This window comes from Ranitomeya variabilis, chromosome 1, assembly GCF_051348905.1.
Source record: "Ranitomeya variabilis isolate aRanVar5 chromosome 1, aRanVar5.hap1, whole genome shotgun sequence".
Classification (NCBI taxonomy): domain Eukaryota; kingdom Metazoa; phylum Chordata; class Amphibia; order Anura; family Dendrobatidae; genus Ranitomeya; species Ranitomeya variabilis.
This window is the reverse complement of record NC_135232.1, coordinates 477,240,375-477,256,168: the sequence shown is the minus strand read 5'-3', so window position 1 is coordinate 477,256,168 and position 15,794 is coordinate 477,240,375. Positions and strand designations below refer to the sequence as shown.

The window sequence follows — 15,794 nt, the reverse complement described above, 5'->3', positions numbered from 1 at the left end:
CCAGGTGGATCATGTTAAGGGTTAATTTTGCTCTGCCTCATTCTGGGTTCAGGTGTGCTATTTAGCTCTGATTCATCCTGCTGGTGGTGTCAGCTATAGTTCTGCCTTTGGCATGTGAACCTGACTCTGGTAGCTATTGATCTGTCCTGCTGTGATCCCTGACTTGCCCCGTGTCTGCCCTTTTCCCAGTGTTTCCCTGTATGCTGGCTTGATTCTCTGGTTTTTGATTTGGCTTGTATTCGGACTAGCTTCTGCCTTCTGTCTTTGTCTTATCCGCTTCTGACCATTGCTGAAACCCCTGGCTTGTTCCTGACCACGTATACTGCTGCTACTATTAGTACTTCTGCTTCTAACATTTGTTTTGACTCGGCTTGTCTGACCACTCTCTCGAACACTTGGTGACGTCTGTGCTGCTGCTCTGTGTGTGCAGTCTCACTTCCCTCTCAAGCTCGCCCCGGTGGAGGTTGTGCTATACTGCACTGCAGCAGCATGACATGAGGGATATTGTTTTTATTTTTGTTTTCTTACAGAAGACGAGAGCTTCGGTGGAACAGGCATTTGATGAGTATAACTGTATTTGTTATTTTTAAATAAAAAGTAAAAGTGTGTTTTGTTTTATTTCTAATAAAGGACTTTATTCTTGCTGTGTCTTTATTTACCATATAACTATAGGATTATTAATGAATAGGTGCCTTACAGTGCCTTGCAAAAGTATTTGGCTCCCTGGAACTTTTCAACCTTTTCACACATATCATACTTCAAACATAAAGATACCAAATGTAAATTTTTGGTGAAGAATCAACAACAAGTGGAACACATTTGTGAAGTTGAACGAAATGTATTGTTTATTTTAATTTTTTGTGGAAATTCAAAAACTGAAAAGTGGGGCATGCAATATTATTCGGCCCCTTTACTTTCAGTGCAGCAAACTCCCTCCAGAAGTTCATTGTGGATCTGTGAATGATCCAATGTTGCCCTAAATGCCTAATGATGATAAATATATTCCACCTGTGTGTAATCAAGTCTCCGTATAAATACACCTGCTCTGTGATAGTCTCAGGGTTCTGTTTGAAGCACAGAGAGCATCATGAAGACCAAGGAACACAACAGGCAGGTCCGTGATACTGTTGTGGAGAAGTTTAAAGCCGGATTTGGATACAAAATAATTTCCAAAACTTTAAACATCCCAAGGAGCACTGTGCAAGAGATCATATTGAAATGGAAGGAGTATCATTCCACTGCAAATCTACCAAGACCCAGCAGTCCCTCTAAACTTTAATCTCAAACAAGGAGAAGACTGATCCGAGATGCAGCCAAGAGGCCTATGATCACTCTGGATGAACTGCAGAGATCTACAGCTGAGGTGGAACAGTCTGTCCATAGGACAACAATCAGTCGTACACTGCACAAATCTGGCTTTTATAGAAGAGTGGCAAGAAGAAAGCCATTTCTCAAAGATATCCATAAAAAGTGTTGTTTAAAGTTTACAACAAGCCACCTGGGAGTCACACCAAACATGTGGAAGAAGGTGCTCTGGTCAGATGAAACTAAAATCGAACTTTTTGGCAACAGTGCCAAACGATATGTTTGGCGTAAAGGCAACACAACTCATCACCCTGAACACACCATCCCCACTGTCAAACATGATGGTGGCAGCATCATGGTTTGGGCCTGCTTTTCTTCAGCAGGGACAGGGAAGATGGTTAAAAGTGATGGGAAGATGGATGGAGCCAAATACAGGACCATTCTTGAAGAAAACCTGTTGAAGTCTACAAAAGACCTGAGACTGGGACAGAGATTTGTCTTCCAACAAGACAATGATCCCAAACATAAAGCAAAATCTACAATGGAATTGTTCACAAATAAACATATCCAGGTGTTAGAATGGCCAAGTCAAAGTCCAGACCTCAATCCAATCCAGAATCTGTGGAAAGAGCTGAAAACTGCTGTTCACAAATGATCTCCATCAAACCTCACTGAGCTTGAGCTTCAGCTCCGGTGCTCTCACTTACGGCACCACTGCGTGAGAACTTTCCCACGCAGTAGTGATGTCGTAAGGGAGATCACCGGAGCTGATCAGCTGATGAACTCTGGTGATCTCTCACTGCAGCTCAGTGATACACTGTGGGGGCGATAACCTCCTGTCAGTGTATTGCCCGCTGTCTATGATAGCAGTCTCGTCAGTGACTGTTCTCAAACTGATCAGGACATTGTGGATTATCTTCTCTGTGGACAGGTAAGGAATATTGTGGTTTATTAATTTATTTTTGTTGCAGGAGACATTGGTTTCAGTGGATTAGGCATTTGGTCAGTGTGGTTTAATTAAGATTATTAAAGGAGTCTGTGTCATTATTTCAAATAAAGGACTTTATTCTGGGTGTTTGTGTTTTTATACAATATCACTATGGGGTTAGTAATGGATAGGTGTGGGGTTGATGTCACCTGACAATACGAAGGTGACATCAACCCCACAAATATGAACTCCACTTGCCACCGCTACAGGGCAAGTGGGAAGAGCAAGGCTAAGCAACAGATTTGGCACATCTTATAGATGCGCCTATTCTGGGGCGGCTGAGAGCTGATGTTTTTAGTCTGGGAGGGGGCCAATATCCATGGCCCATTCCTAGGCTATTAATATCAGCCTGCAGCTGTCTGCCTAACTTTTGCTGGTTAGATTTTATAGAGAGACCCTATGGCAATTTTTTCTGGGGTCCTTCTGTAAACTAGCCAGTAAAGTCTAAGCAAGCAGCTGTGAGCTGATATTAATAGCCTGTGAATCTTTATGGCTATTGGCTCCTTTCCAAAATATTAACAACATCCCTCAGCCATTGGCTTTCCCTCTGCTGATTATTAAAATTACGCAGGAGCCCACGCAATTTTTATTTACATTTTTTTCTTTAAAATTAACAGTTGTCTGGTTACATTCTACGTACAATCATTCTGTTAACGCTTCTATATAGGCTGGTGACTCAATGTGCCTAAGGGTATGTTCCCACGGTGAGTAAACACTGTGGGATGGACGCTACATAAATTCACAGCATCCAACCTGCAGCATCCAGATTTTACAGCATAGTGGATGGGATTTCAAGAAATCCCATCTCCACTATGCGTCCTGAGACGCCTGAGCATTACCTGCGGATACGGACATGTGGCGCGACTTTCAAGACCACGGCATGTCAATTTATCTTGTGGAGACACTGTCCATGTATTGGATGCAGAGATTCTGCACGGTTTAATGAACACATGCGGAATCACTTGCGTTCAAAAGCCAGCAGCACTTTGGACGCAGCGGACATGTGCTGCGTCCAAAGCGCTGCCAAACACTGAACGTCCGTACATACCCTTAACCTTTTTTGTCAAGTGGTGTGAAGTTTAGATTAGTGAGCCACTAAGGTTCAGGGTACAATTTAGAGTTTACAGCTCATGGCATGTAGGTACATAGGGCAGTAATCCATATTGTACACATTGGATCCTGAAAAAAAAAACAATCATGTGAACAGTATCTATTTGTTGTTTTCACACAGATCATGTGGCATAAAATACCAACTTTGTATAATAGAGTACCAAGTATTTCTCTAAAAATGCTAGCAGGTTACTGATTATTGTCTTTGTACTTGTAGTTTCTAAGGGTACCGTCACACATTGAAATTTCCATCGCTACGACGTTACGATTTGTGACGTTCTAGCGATATCGTTACGATATCGCTGTGTCTGACACGCTACTGCGATCAGACACCCTGCTGAGAATCGTACGTCGTAGCAGATCGTTTGGAACTTTCTTTCGTCGCTTGATCACCCGCTGACATCGCTGGATCGTTGTGTGTGACAGCGATCCAGCGATGTCTTCGCTTGTAACCAGGGTAAACATCGGGTAACTAAGCGCAGGGCCGCGCTTAGTAACCCGATGTTTACCCTGGTTACAAGCGTAAACGTAAAAAAACAAACCGTACATACTCACCCGTCGGTATCCTTCAGGTCCCTTGCCGTCTGCTTCCTGCTCTGAGTGCCGGCCGGAAAGTGAGAGCAGGAATCGTGCCGTCGCAGCGATGAAAATTTCAATGTGTGACGGTACCCTAAGGATAATCAGTTTTAGATTATTCTTATAATCTTATACAGTAATCTACAAACTGAGAGATAACAAGACAATATTAGAGAAAAAGGGGCTTTTTCTTTTTCATCTAGTGAGTCCAGTATGCTTTAACTCAGATAGTCCCCACAGGTTACTCACTGTACCAGATGCATATGCATATCACTAGGTGTCAGTGATGAAAACTGCCTTCATTAATCATCCCCACAATTTTTTCACAGCAAGGCTGAATGGGGTATATACTTCCTGTTCCCCACAGATACTGTACGCATATGGTCTTATCTGATAATATATTGAATTGGAACAGTTTCACCCAGCATGTTGGTGGCTGTCCCCCCTTAGGGACTCAAGACGCATTTCATTGCTTTACTCTTCAGGGGAGTAGTTATGAGAAGATATCTTGGCCAATCAGGACCAAAAAAAATGTCATGTTGTCATCGCTCTCTTAGAAGAACCCATGGCTGCTGTTTTTTTGGCACAAGGTTAGAGGAGGCTGGGTTTTTATAAAGCTGGGAACTTTGCATCACCTGGCCTTTCCTAATCATGATAGCGAACAAGCCATAACCCTAACAGGCTAATTAAGGTCTGAAGCCTTGGTCAAATTAATCTGAGCACAAAACTCTCCAAGGGTGCCCAAACTGTCGCATCGGTCCAGGAGTGTCCGAACTTTTACATGCCACTGCATGTTGTGTTAAGGAAATTAGTCATTTTCTCCAACCCCAAAAATGCTGGATAAACACAATAAAATAAAATGATTGTCTGCTTTTGGCTATCTGGTGAATTTCAAAGACATTTTTCTAAATTCACTGTAAATAGAGATATTCTAGGCTACCAGCAGTCAACAGTTTTTACAGTAGTGCAATGTGTATACATCTCATTTTCAGGATGGGAGATAAGAAATTTTTCACTTTCCCCTTTTAACTTTTTCTGTACATCATGAAGAAATCTTACACACTTGTTCTTGTAAACAATTTTATTTTTTTATTTTAGGTTAACACCTAAGCAATTGTTGTACAAAGACATATATTGAGCTATTCCGACAAGCCAAAGGCAACTAATTGTACATTCACTGTGTGCAGAATTATTAGGCAAGTGATTACTTTGACCATATCATAATTTTGTTATGCAGATTTTCCAATTCCAAGCTGTAAAAACTTGAATGTTGATTGGATGAAGCAGATCAGGTGATGTGTATTTGTGCAATGAGGGTGGATGTGGATCAACACCATTTGTCAAGGTGTGCAGAATTATTGGGCAGCTTTTTTTCCTCAGGCAAAATGTGCCAAAATAAACTCTGAAAAGTCAAAGTTTTATAGAAGTATGCAGCATTCTTGAAATTCCTAAGATATTGTGGAATGCTTCACAGAACTGGGTCTCAAAAAGTGTGTTGAGCAAAACAGATGCACATTAACCGCTAAAGATTTGAGAAGAATTAAAACGTGACAAAACCAGGAAGCCATTATTCCTCCAGTGCTGTCATGTTAAAGAGCTGCAACCTTAATACCTTAGCTATATGTGGCTCTATGTCAGTTGCAAAGTGGATTTTGCATTAGTTTGCTATTTATTGTGTATAAGATGCTCTATTCTCCATTTACATCTGGATTTCAATATGCTTCATCCTTTGTCCCTGCAGGAGAAGAATAAATGTCTGGAAATATCTTCTCCTTTGCCCATTGACAACACAGCATATTCAGCAAAGCTAATCATGCATGATTGATTATAAGGTGTGAGGCTACCTTACTATTTGCTTTAACCCCTTAACTCCAGGACCGTTTTCCATTTTTGTTTTTCGTTCACCTCCTTCCCAGAGCGATAACTTTTTTATTTTTCGCCAATAGGGCCATGTCAGGGCTTGTTTTTTGCGGGACAAGTTGTACGTTTGAAAAACTCTATTGGTTTTAACATATCGTGTACTGGAAAATGGGAAAAAAATTCCAAGCGCGGTGAAATTGCAAAAAAAGTGCACTTCCACAGTTGTTTTTTTTATTTTTTTTTTACAATGTTCTCTAAATGCTTAAACTGACCTGCCATTATGATTTTCCAGGTCATTACGAGTTCACAGACACTAAACATGTATAGGTTCTTTTTTATTTAAGTGGTGAAATAGTAATAAAAAAGGCGACATTTTCCGAGACCTGTTGCATCTCGATTTTTCATGATCTGAGGCCGGGTGAGGGCTTTTTTTTTGCATGCTGAGCTGACATTTTTATTGATACCATTTTGGTGTAGAGATGATCAAGGTAGCTGTTACCAAAAAAGCGTAGTTCAGGCGTTTTTAATTTTTTTCTTGTTACACCATTTAGTGATCAGGTTAATATTCTATTTTAAATTGATAGATCGGGCGATTCTGAACATGGCGATGCCAAATATGTGTAGGATTGATTTTTTTTTAAATTGTTAATTAATTTTGTTTTTTTGTGAATGGGGTGAAAGGGTGATTTGAACTTTTATATTTGTTTTTATTTTTTTATATCTTTAAAAACATTTTTTTTCATTTTGCCATGCTTCAATAGTCTCTATAGAAGACTAGAAGCTGGAATACTTTGATCACTTCTGCTACACACAGACGATGATCAGATTGCCTGTGTGTAGCAGAAATGCTCACTTGCTATGAGCGCCATCCATGGGGTGGCGCTCATAGCAATCTGGCAATGAAAACCATAGAGGTCTGCTGCAGACCTCTGGATGTCATGCAGACCCATCAGTGACCCACGATCATGTGATGAGGTCACCGATAGGCGGGATTAGTGAAGCGCTTTCTGTAAATGTGAGCTAAATGCCGCTGTCAGAGATTGACAGCGGCATTTAACTAGTTAACAGCCGCGGTTGGATCACGATTCCACCCGCAGCTGTTGCGGGCAAAAGTCAGCTATCATGTGCCCAGAAAGGTGCGAGATCAGTGCTGGAGCCCACACAAACAGGGGAAGTCCGACATGTGTGTACTATAATGCCACACATCAGAAAGTGGCTAATATGTGTTAGGGTACTACTACATGTTGCCTCAACATGGACAACAGACACAACAGAAAACTGCGACAATTAACAGTAAAATTGCGTGTGGTTGAGAACACAATACAATGTGGTTACAATGTGTAACATCATCCTAAATCAGTCAATCTGGAAATTAAAGGGGTTTTCCACTTTTATAAAAGTTGACCTTAAATGATTTTATTAATGTAAAATAACAGAGCCAGATAATTATCACCCTCCCCCACTTCAGTGCCTGCTCCCCACCATTGCTCTGGTCTCTGTATTTTAGATGCAGCTGTGAAACTACAATGAAAGTCTAGTTCACCGCTGCAGCTAATCACTGAGCTCAGTTGTTTAGAGGCTGCAATAACAAAATATGATGCTTTTTACACTCTTGATATATCAAATTGTGGCTTGGAACCAACATCAATACTTCTCAAGGTCTTTTTAGTAATGCTATGGAATTATAACACACATACCTGTAGGACCAGAAATAAATTGTATGGATGACAATTCTAATACTTAATTTTTAGATGATATAAGATTTGTTTTCGATGTTTAATCTGGTATCGCTCTACTCTTTTTTTCCCCCCTTCAGATGTGCTATCAGCGGAGGTATGTAAAACATGCCATCAAAATGCCACATGTATAGAAAAAGATAACAAATATTCCTGCATGTGCAACTTTGGATTGATTGGAAATGGAAGGACACAATGTTTGGGTAGGTTAAATGAATTGTATTTATGTTTTTGTTTAATATTATTTCACTTCTATGAATGAATCACATAGATAGATAGATAGATAGATAGATAGATAGATAGATAGATAGATAGATAGATAGATAGATAGATAGATAGATACTGCCATTGAGGTAAAAAAATAAATGAATCTCTGGAGTCTGGTGCAGCGGCCACAGTTGTAGCATGGTAAAATACTACCAGGGCACTTTGACCCTCCCAGTCCATGCGCTATCCACTGCTCCTCTTTTGATTAAGTAGTCTGTATTAACATCATCATAAGTGTGCAGCGCCCCAGAGTCCTGGTCGTTGCAGTAATGTCGCTCTTCCACCAGGGGGAGTGATGGTACGTCTGATGGTACTAAAAGAGTTCACCTGACCAGGTATCACAGTCACACACTGCACTTCACACTCCGGCCACCAGGGGGAGCAAAAGGTTCTATCTATTAGGCCACTCCTCACACTCGGGTAAAACTGGGGGTTGGATAGGAAGTTAGAGAGAAGCTGACTGGGTGAGACCCAGAGAAGACCTGTCAGGCAGACAGGGAGAGAAGGAGGAACATCTGAGCTGCAGACAGAGGTCCCTGTCAGGTGTGGGATTCTGACAGAGACATAGCAAGAGATAGAACGGAGCTGCGCCTGCACCTCATTGCGGCAGCATCCTAAGAAAGGACAAGAAGTGAAGTATATTGTGGAGAAGTGAGAAACGAGATCACAGCACAAGGAGATAATACCAGGAGGAGTCCTGCCTTAAGATCAGCAACATCCTTCTGAGGCGCGTAGCCGGTGGCCGGAACACCGAGGGAGTAATTGGCTCTACGCATTACTCTGAAACAAGGCAGGACAGTTAATTCCAAGTTGGCTGCCCAACCTTTAACCTAATGAAGACAACGGAGGCAAATTGTGAGGGAGGGGCATCACTAGGGTCCCTATAAAATAGCTCCAGGCCTACCCCGTCATACGGGTCGTCCTATCCATACCATCTGGGGGACAGAGAGAGAGAACATCAGAAACAAACACGACAGTTGTGAGGACTATCCCGTGGTGCTCAGCAGGGAGGTACTACAACACACAGGCGCTAGTAGGAAGGCTACTGATTTCCACCTGCAAAAGGAACTCTGGATGTGCCTTCAGACCGGCCGGACTCAGCCTGCCCTGTGAACGATACTCTGGACTGTGGACGCTGAAGTCTTCAGTAAAAGGTAAAGAGACTGCAACCTTTGTGTCCTCGTTATTCATCGCGTCTTACAACACCCACCATTACCACCTACTCATCAAGGGAAGCCCTGGGGACATACTTCACCTGTGGGAAGGTATACCATCTAGCTGTCATTCCATCACCCCAGCGGACCCCTAGCAGCGTCGGTCATCCTGACTGAACACCACAGGTGGCGTCATGAACACTTGACAAACTACACCTTTAATTGGGCGCCCCTTAGCAGGGCCACGGACCGGGTCGGGCCACCGTGACATCCCAAGAACCGAGACAGAGGGACCCGGTACCGAGTATCCCCACTGCCCTGCGCCTGGGGGCGATCCAAGTGTATTGCACCTCAACATAATGACTACTAATCAGAAGAGGCGCCTGGGATGCAGAAGATACTCGGAGGTTTGCAGTGCTCTCGTCCAAGCGTCAATGGACTACTCACGTGGATACTGGAACCTGGACCCTGTCCTCTGAATCGTTTTGCTAAACTCTAAGAGACACATATGTAAATTCATACATATACACATACTTACTTGCGTACATAAAATGCCCCTAGCTGCTCGAAGTACAAAAAGACTGCGAGGTATGTAGTTATAATATCTCCAGTGGGTTGAGTAATCTCCTCATTACTAACACCAAACCTAATCATGGGATCAGGAGCAAATGGTAGCATTACAATGGAGACCGCCTGGAATCTGACAAGTGACAAGATATGCTTATATTTTTACAGGTTCTATTGAGCCTTTATTAGACTTAAAAAATAAATAAAATATATATTTGTTTATTTTACAAAATTAACCTAAAAGCAAATGCACAAAATATTTTTATTAATGATAACATACAAAAATTTGGACACACCTTCTCATTTAAAGATTTTTCTGTATTTTCATGACTATGAAAATGTAAATTCACACTGAAGGCATCAAAACTATGAATTAACACATGGGGAATTATATACTTAACAAAAAAGTGTGAAACAACTGAAAATATGTCTTATATTCTAGGTTCTTCAAAGTAGCCACCTTTTGCTTTGATGACTGCTTTGCACACTCTTGGCATTCTCTTGATGAGCTTCAAGAGGTAGTCACCGGAAATGGTCTTCCAACAATCTTGAAGGAGTTCCCAGAGATGCTTAGCACTTGTTGGCCCTTTTGCTTTCACTCTGCGGTCCAGCTCACCCCAAAACCATATTGGGTTCAGGTCTGGTGACTGTGGAGGCCAGGTCATCTGGCGTAGCACCCCATCACTCTCCTTCTTGGTCAAATAGCCCTTACACAGCCTGGAGATGTGTTTGGGATCATTGTCCTGTTGAAAAACAAATGATGGTCCAACTAAACGCAAACCGGATGGAATAGCATGCCACTGCAAGATGCTGTGGTAGGCATGCTGGTTCAATATGCCTTCAATTTTGAATAAATCCCCAACAGTGTCTCCAGCAAAGCACCCCCACACCATCACACCTCCTCCATGCTTCACAGTGGGAACCAGGCATGTAGAGTCCATCCGTTCACCTTTTGTGGTTGGAGCCAAAGATCTCAAATTTGGACTCATCAGACCAAAGCACAGACTTCCACTGGTCTAATGTCCATTCCTTGTGTTCTTTAGCCCAAACAAGTCCCTTCTACTTGTTGCCTGTCCTTAGCAGTGGTTTCCGAGCAGCTATTTTACCATGAAGGCCTGCTGCACAAAGTCTCCTCTTTACAGTTGTTGTAGAGATGTGTCTGCTGCTAGAACTCTGTGTGGCATTGACCTGGTCTTTAATCTGAGCTGCTGTTAACCTGCGATTTCTGAGGCTGGTGACTCAGATAAACTTATCCTCAGAAGCAGAGGTGACTCTTGGTCTTCCTTTCCTGGGGCGGTCCTCATGTGAGCCAGTTTCTTTGTAGCGCTTGATGGTTTTTGCCACTGCACTTGGGGACACTTTCAAAGTTTTCCCAATTTTTCGGACTGACTGACCTTCATTTCTTAACCCCTTCATGACCCAGCCTATTTTGGCCTTAATGACCTTGCTGTTTTTTGCAATTCTGACCAGTGTCCCTTTATGAGGTAATAACTCAGGAACGCTTCAACGGATCCTAGCGGTTCTGAGACTGTTTTTTCGTGACATATTGGGCTTCATGTTAGTGGTAAATTTAGGTCGATAATTTTTGCGTTTATTTGTGAAAAAAATGCAAATTTGGCGAAAATTTTGAAAATTTCGCAATTTTCACATTTTGAATTTTTATTCTGTTAAACCAGAGAGTTATGTGACACAAAATAGTTAATAAATAACATTTCCCACATGTCTACTTTACATCAGCACAATTTTGGAAACAAAATTTTTTTTTGCTAGGAAGTTATAAGGGTTAAAATTTGACCAACGATTTCTCATTTTTACAACAAAATTTACAAAACCATTTTTTTTAGGGACCACCTCACATTTGAAGTCACTTTGAGGGATCTATATGGCTGAAAATACCCAAAAGTGACACCATTCTAAAAATTGCACCCCTCAAGGTGCTCAAAACCACATTCAAGTAGTTTATTAACCCTTCAGTTGTTTCACAGCAACAGAAGCAACATGGAAGGAAAAAATGAACATTTAACTTTTTAGTCACAAAAATGATCTTTTAGCAACATTTTTTTTATTTTCCCAAGGGTAAAAGGAGAAACTGGAACCCAAAAGTTGTTGGCCAATTTGTCCTGAGTACGCTGAATCCTCATATGTGGGGGGGAACCACTGTTTGGGGGCACGGCAGGGCTCGGAAGGGAATGAGCGCCATTTGACTTTTTGAATGGAAAATTAGCTCCATTCTTTAGTGGACACCATGTCGCGTTTGGAGAGCCCCTGTGTGCCTAAACATTAGAGCTCCCCCACAACAAGTGACCCCATTTTGGAAACTAGACCACCCAAGGAAGTTATCTAGATGCATATTGAGCACTTTGAACCCCAAGGTGCTTCACAAATTGATCCATAAGAATGAAAAAGTACTTTTTTCACAATAATTTTATTTTAGCCTCAATTTTTTTCATTTTTACATGGGCATCAGGATAAAATGGATGCTAAAATTTGTTGGGCAATTTCTCCTGAGTACACCGATACCTCACATGTGGGGGTAAACCACTGTTTGGGCGCACGGCAAAGCTCGGAAGGGAAGGAGCGCCATTTGACTTTTTGAATGGAAAATTAGCTCCAATCTTTAGCTGACACCATGTCGCGTTTGGAGAGCCCCTGTGTGCCTAAACACTGGAGCTCCCCCACATGTGACCCCATTTTGGAAACTAGGCCACCCAAGGAAGTTATCTAGATGCATATTGAGCACTTTGAACCCCAAGGTGCTTCACAAATTGATCCATAAGAATGAAAAAGTACTTTTTTTTCACAAAAATTTTATTTTAGCCTCAATTTTTTTCATTTTTACATGGGCATCAGGATAAAATGGATGCTAAAATTTGTTGGGCAATTTCTCCAGAGTACACCGATACCTCACATGTGGGGGTAAACCACTGTTTGGGCGCACGGCAAGGCTCGGAAGAGAAGGAGCGCCATTTGACTTTTTGAATGGAAAATTAGCTCCAATCTTTAGCGGACACCATGTCGCGTTTGGAGAGCCCCTGTGTGCCTAAACATTGGAGCTCCCCCACATGTGACCCCATTTTGGAAACTAGACCACCCAAGGAGGTTATATAGATGCATATTGAGCACTTTGAACCCCAAGGTGCTTTACAAATTGATCCATAAGAATGAAAAAGTACTTTTTTTTCACAAAAATTTTATTTTAGCCTCAATTTTTTTCATTTTTACATGGGCATCAGGATAAAATGGATGCTAAAATTTGTTGGGCAATTTCTCCTGAGTACACCGATACCTTACATGTGGGGGTAAACCACTGTTTGGGCGCACGGCAAGGCTCGGAAGGGAAGGAGCGCCATTTCACTTTTTGAATGGAAAATTAGCTCCAATCATTAGCGGACACCATGTTGCGTGTGGAAGGTATGTAGTGTATGTCAGGTTGGTGTGTGTGGTGTAGTATTCACCACACACACCAACCTGACATACACTATACCAAACTACACACCAACCTGACGTACACGCCATACACACCCACCTGACACACTTCGTCAGGTTGGGGTGTGTGGTGTAGTGTACGTCAGGTTGTTGTGTGTAGTGTACGTCAGGTTGGTGTGTGGTGTAGTGTACGTCACGTTGGTGTGTGTGGTGTAGTGTACACCATACACACACACCAACCTGACGTACACTATACCACACTACACACCAACCTGACGTACACTACGCCATACACACCAACCTGACGTACACTACATCAGGTTGGGGTGTGTGGTGTAGTGTACATCAGGTTGGTGTGTGGTTTAGTGTACGTCAGGTTGGTGTGTGTGGTGTAGTGTACACCATACACACACACCAACCTGACGTACACTATACCACACCACACACCAACCTGACGTACACTACGCCATACACACCAACCTGACGTACACTACGTCAGGTTGGGGTGTGTGGTGTAGTGTACGTCAGGTTGGTGTGTGGTGTAGTGTACGTCAGGTTGGTGTGTGTGGTGTAGTGTACACCATACACACACACCAACCTGACGTACACTATACCACACCACACACCAACCTGACGTACACTACGCCATACACACCAACCTGACGTACACTACGTCAGGTTGGGGTGTGTGGTGTAGTGTACGTCAGGTTGGTGTGTGGTGTAGTGTACGTCAGGTTGGTGTGTGTGTGGTGTAGTGTACACCATACACACACACCAACCTGACGTACACTATACCACACCACACACCAACCTGACGTACACTACGCCATACACACCAACCTGACGTACACTACGTCAGGTTGGGGTGTGTGGTGTAGTGTACGTCAGGTTGGTGTGTGGTGTAGTGTACGTCAGGTTGGTGTGTGTGGTGTAGTGTACACCATACACACACACCAACCTGACGTACACTATACCACACCACACACCAACCTGACGTACACTACGCCATACACACCAACCTGACGTACACTACGTCAGGTTGGGGTGTGTGGTGTAGTGTACATCAGGTTGGTGTGTGGTGTAGTGTACGTCAGGTTGGTGTGTGTGTGGTGTAGTGTACACCATACACACACACCAACCTGACGTACACTATACCACACCACACACCAACCTGACGTACACTACGCCATACACACCAACCTGACGTACACTACGTCAGGTTGGGGTGTGTGGTGTAGTGTACGTCAGGTTGGTGTGTGGTGTAGTGTACGTCAGGTTGGCGTGTGTGTGTGGTGTTGTGTATATCAGCCTGGTGTGGGTGAGTTCTGTAGTGGAATATCAGGATGTGGCTAGTCCACGGACGTGTGATGAATTCTGAAGCATTCATTCAAACACAGTCCAGGTTTGTCGGGACACGTTTCACATTGGAAACGAGTTTCCCTTCTTATCCCCCTTTTATAGCACACCCGGCACCTTTTTTTTGCTCTCCCCTCACAGGGAAAATGTTGCCCTGGTACCACACGGGAACCTTGAGTTCCAGGGGTGCTGGGGCCCGCTCCTTCCTCGCCTCCAAACATCAGGGCCTTTATCACCACCTCCTGGAACTGAAGGAAGGTGTTGTTGGTCTGGCCTGCACATCGTGATAGCACGTATGCGTTATACAGTGCCATTTGTACGATGTGCACAGCCAGTTTTTTATACCACACCTTCGTTTTCCGCATGGCACTATAGGGCTGGAGGACTTGATCAGAAAGATCAACTCCCCCCATGTGTTTGTTGTACCCCAGGGCACAGTCCGGTTTGTGGACCTGTGCTGGGGTACCTCGAACGGTGGTGGCCGTGGTGCCGGGACCATGGATTGTGGTCAAGAAAAAGACGTCCCTTTTGTCTTTGAACTTGACCACAAGCATGTTGCCGCTACATTGGGCCCGGCTCTCACCCTTTGGGAGAACCTGCTCAATTAGCGACAAAGGGAGACCCCTCTTGTTTCTGCGCACAGTACCGCAAGCGACGGTAGCTCTGGCAGAGAGGGATTGAAAGAGTGGGATGCTTGTATAAAAGTTATCAACGTACAGATGGTAACCTTTATCAAGCAGTGGGTGAACCAAATCCCACACTATTTTCCCACTCACCCCCAGAGCGGGTGGACATTCTGGGGGCTGGATACTGCTGTCCTTTCCTTGATAAACTCTAAAGCTGAGCGTGTACCCTGAGGTACTCTCGCAGAGCTTATAGAGCTTAATCCCGTACCTTGCCCGTTTGCTGGGCAGGTACTGACGGAACTGAAGCCGCCCTTTGAAGTGGATGAGGGATTCGTCCACACAAATTTCCCTTTGGGGAATGTACACTTCAGCAAACTTGTTGCTGAAGTGTTCGATGACAGGCCGAATTTTGAACAGTCTGTCAAAATTCGGGTCACCGCGGGGAAGGATGTCAGTGTTGTCCCTAAAATGAAGAAATTTATGAATCGCCTCAAACCGTTTGCGATTCATAACCATGCCATATATTGGAGTTTGATATAAAATATCAGTACTCCAGTATTGGCGAATTTCTGGTTTCTTCACAATCCCCATGTGAAGGACCAGTCCCCAATATTTCATCATTTCTACGGAGTCAACGGGATTCCAAGTAGTAAATGATGAACTTGGGTTTTCGGCAAAAAATTGCAGGGCGTACAAATTTGTTTGCTCCACCATGAGACTGACAATTGACTCGGAGAAAAAGACTTTGAAAAAGTCTATTTCCCTGAGGTTGGCAGTCTCAAATTGGATTCCTGATTGGGGAATGAAATCAGGAATCCGTGGA

General features: G+C 43.2%; 1 protein-coding gene across 1 annotated transcript in view; it reads left to right on the top strand.

The window, feature by feature from the left end:
• The window catches only part of SUSD1 (sushi domain containing 1), a 485,342-nt gene that overhangs the window by 74,843 nt on the left and 394,705 nt on the right, over positions 1-15,794 (top strand). The window contains exon 2 of the mRNA XM_077251054.1: positions 7,656-7,778. Within this exon, the coding sequence (XP_077107169.1) occupies positions 7,656-7,778 (123 nt within the window). The remainder of the gene's footprint in view (positions 1-7,655; positions 7,779-15,794) is intronic.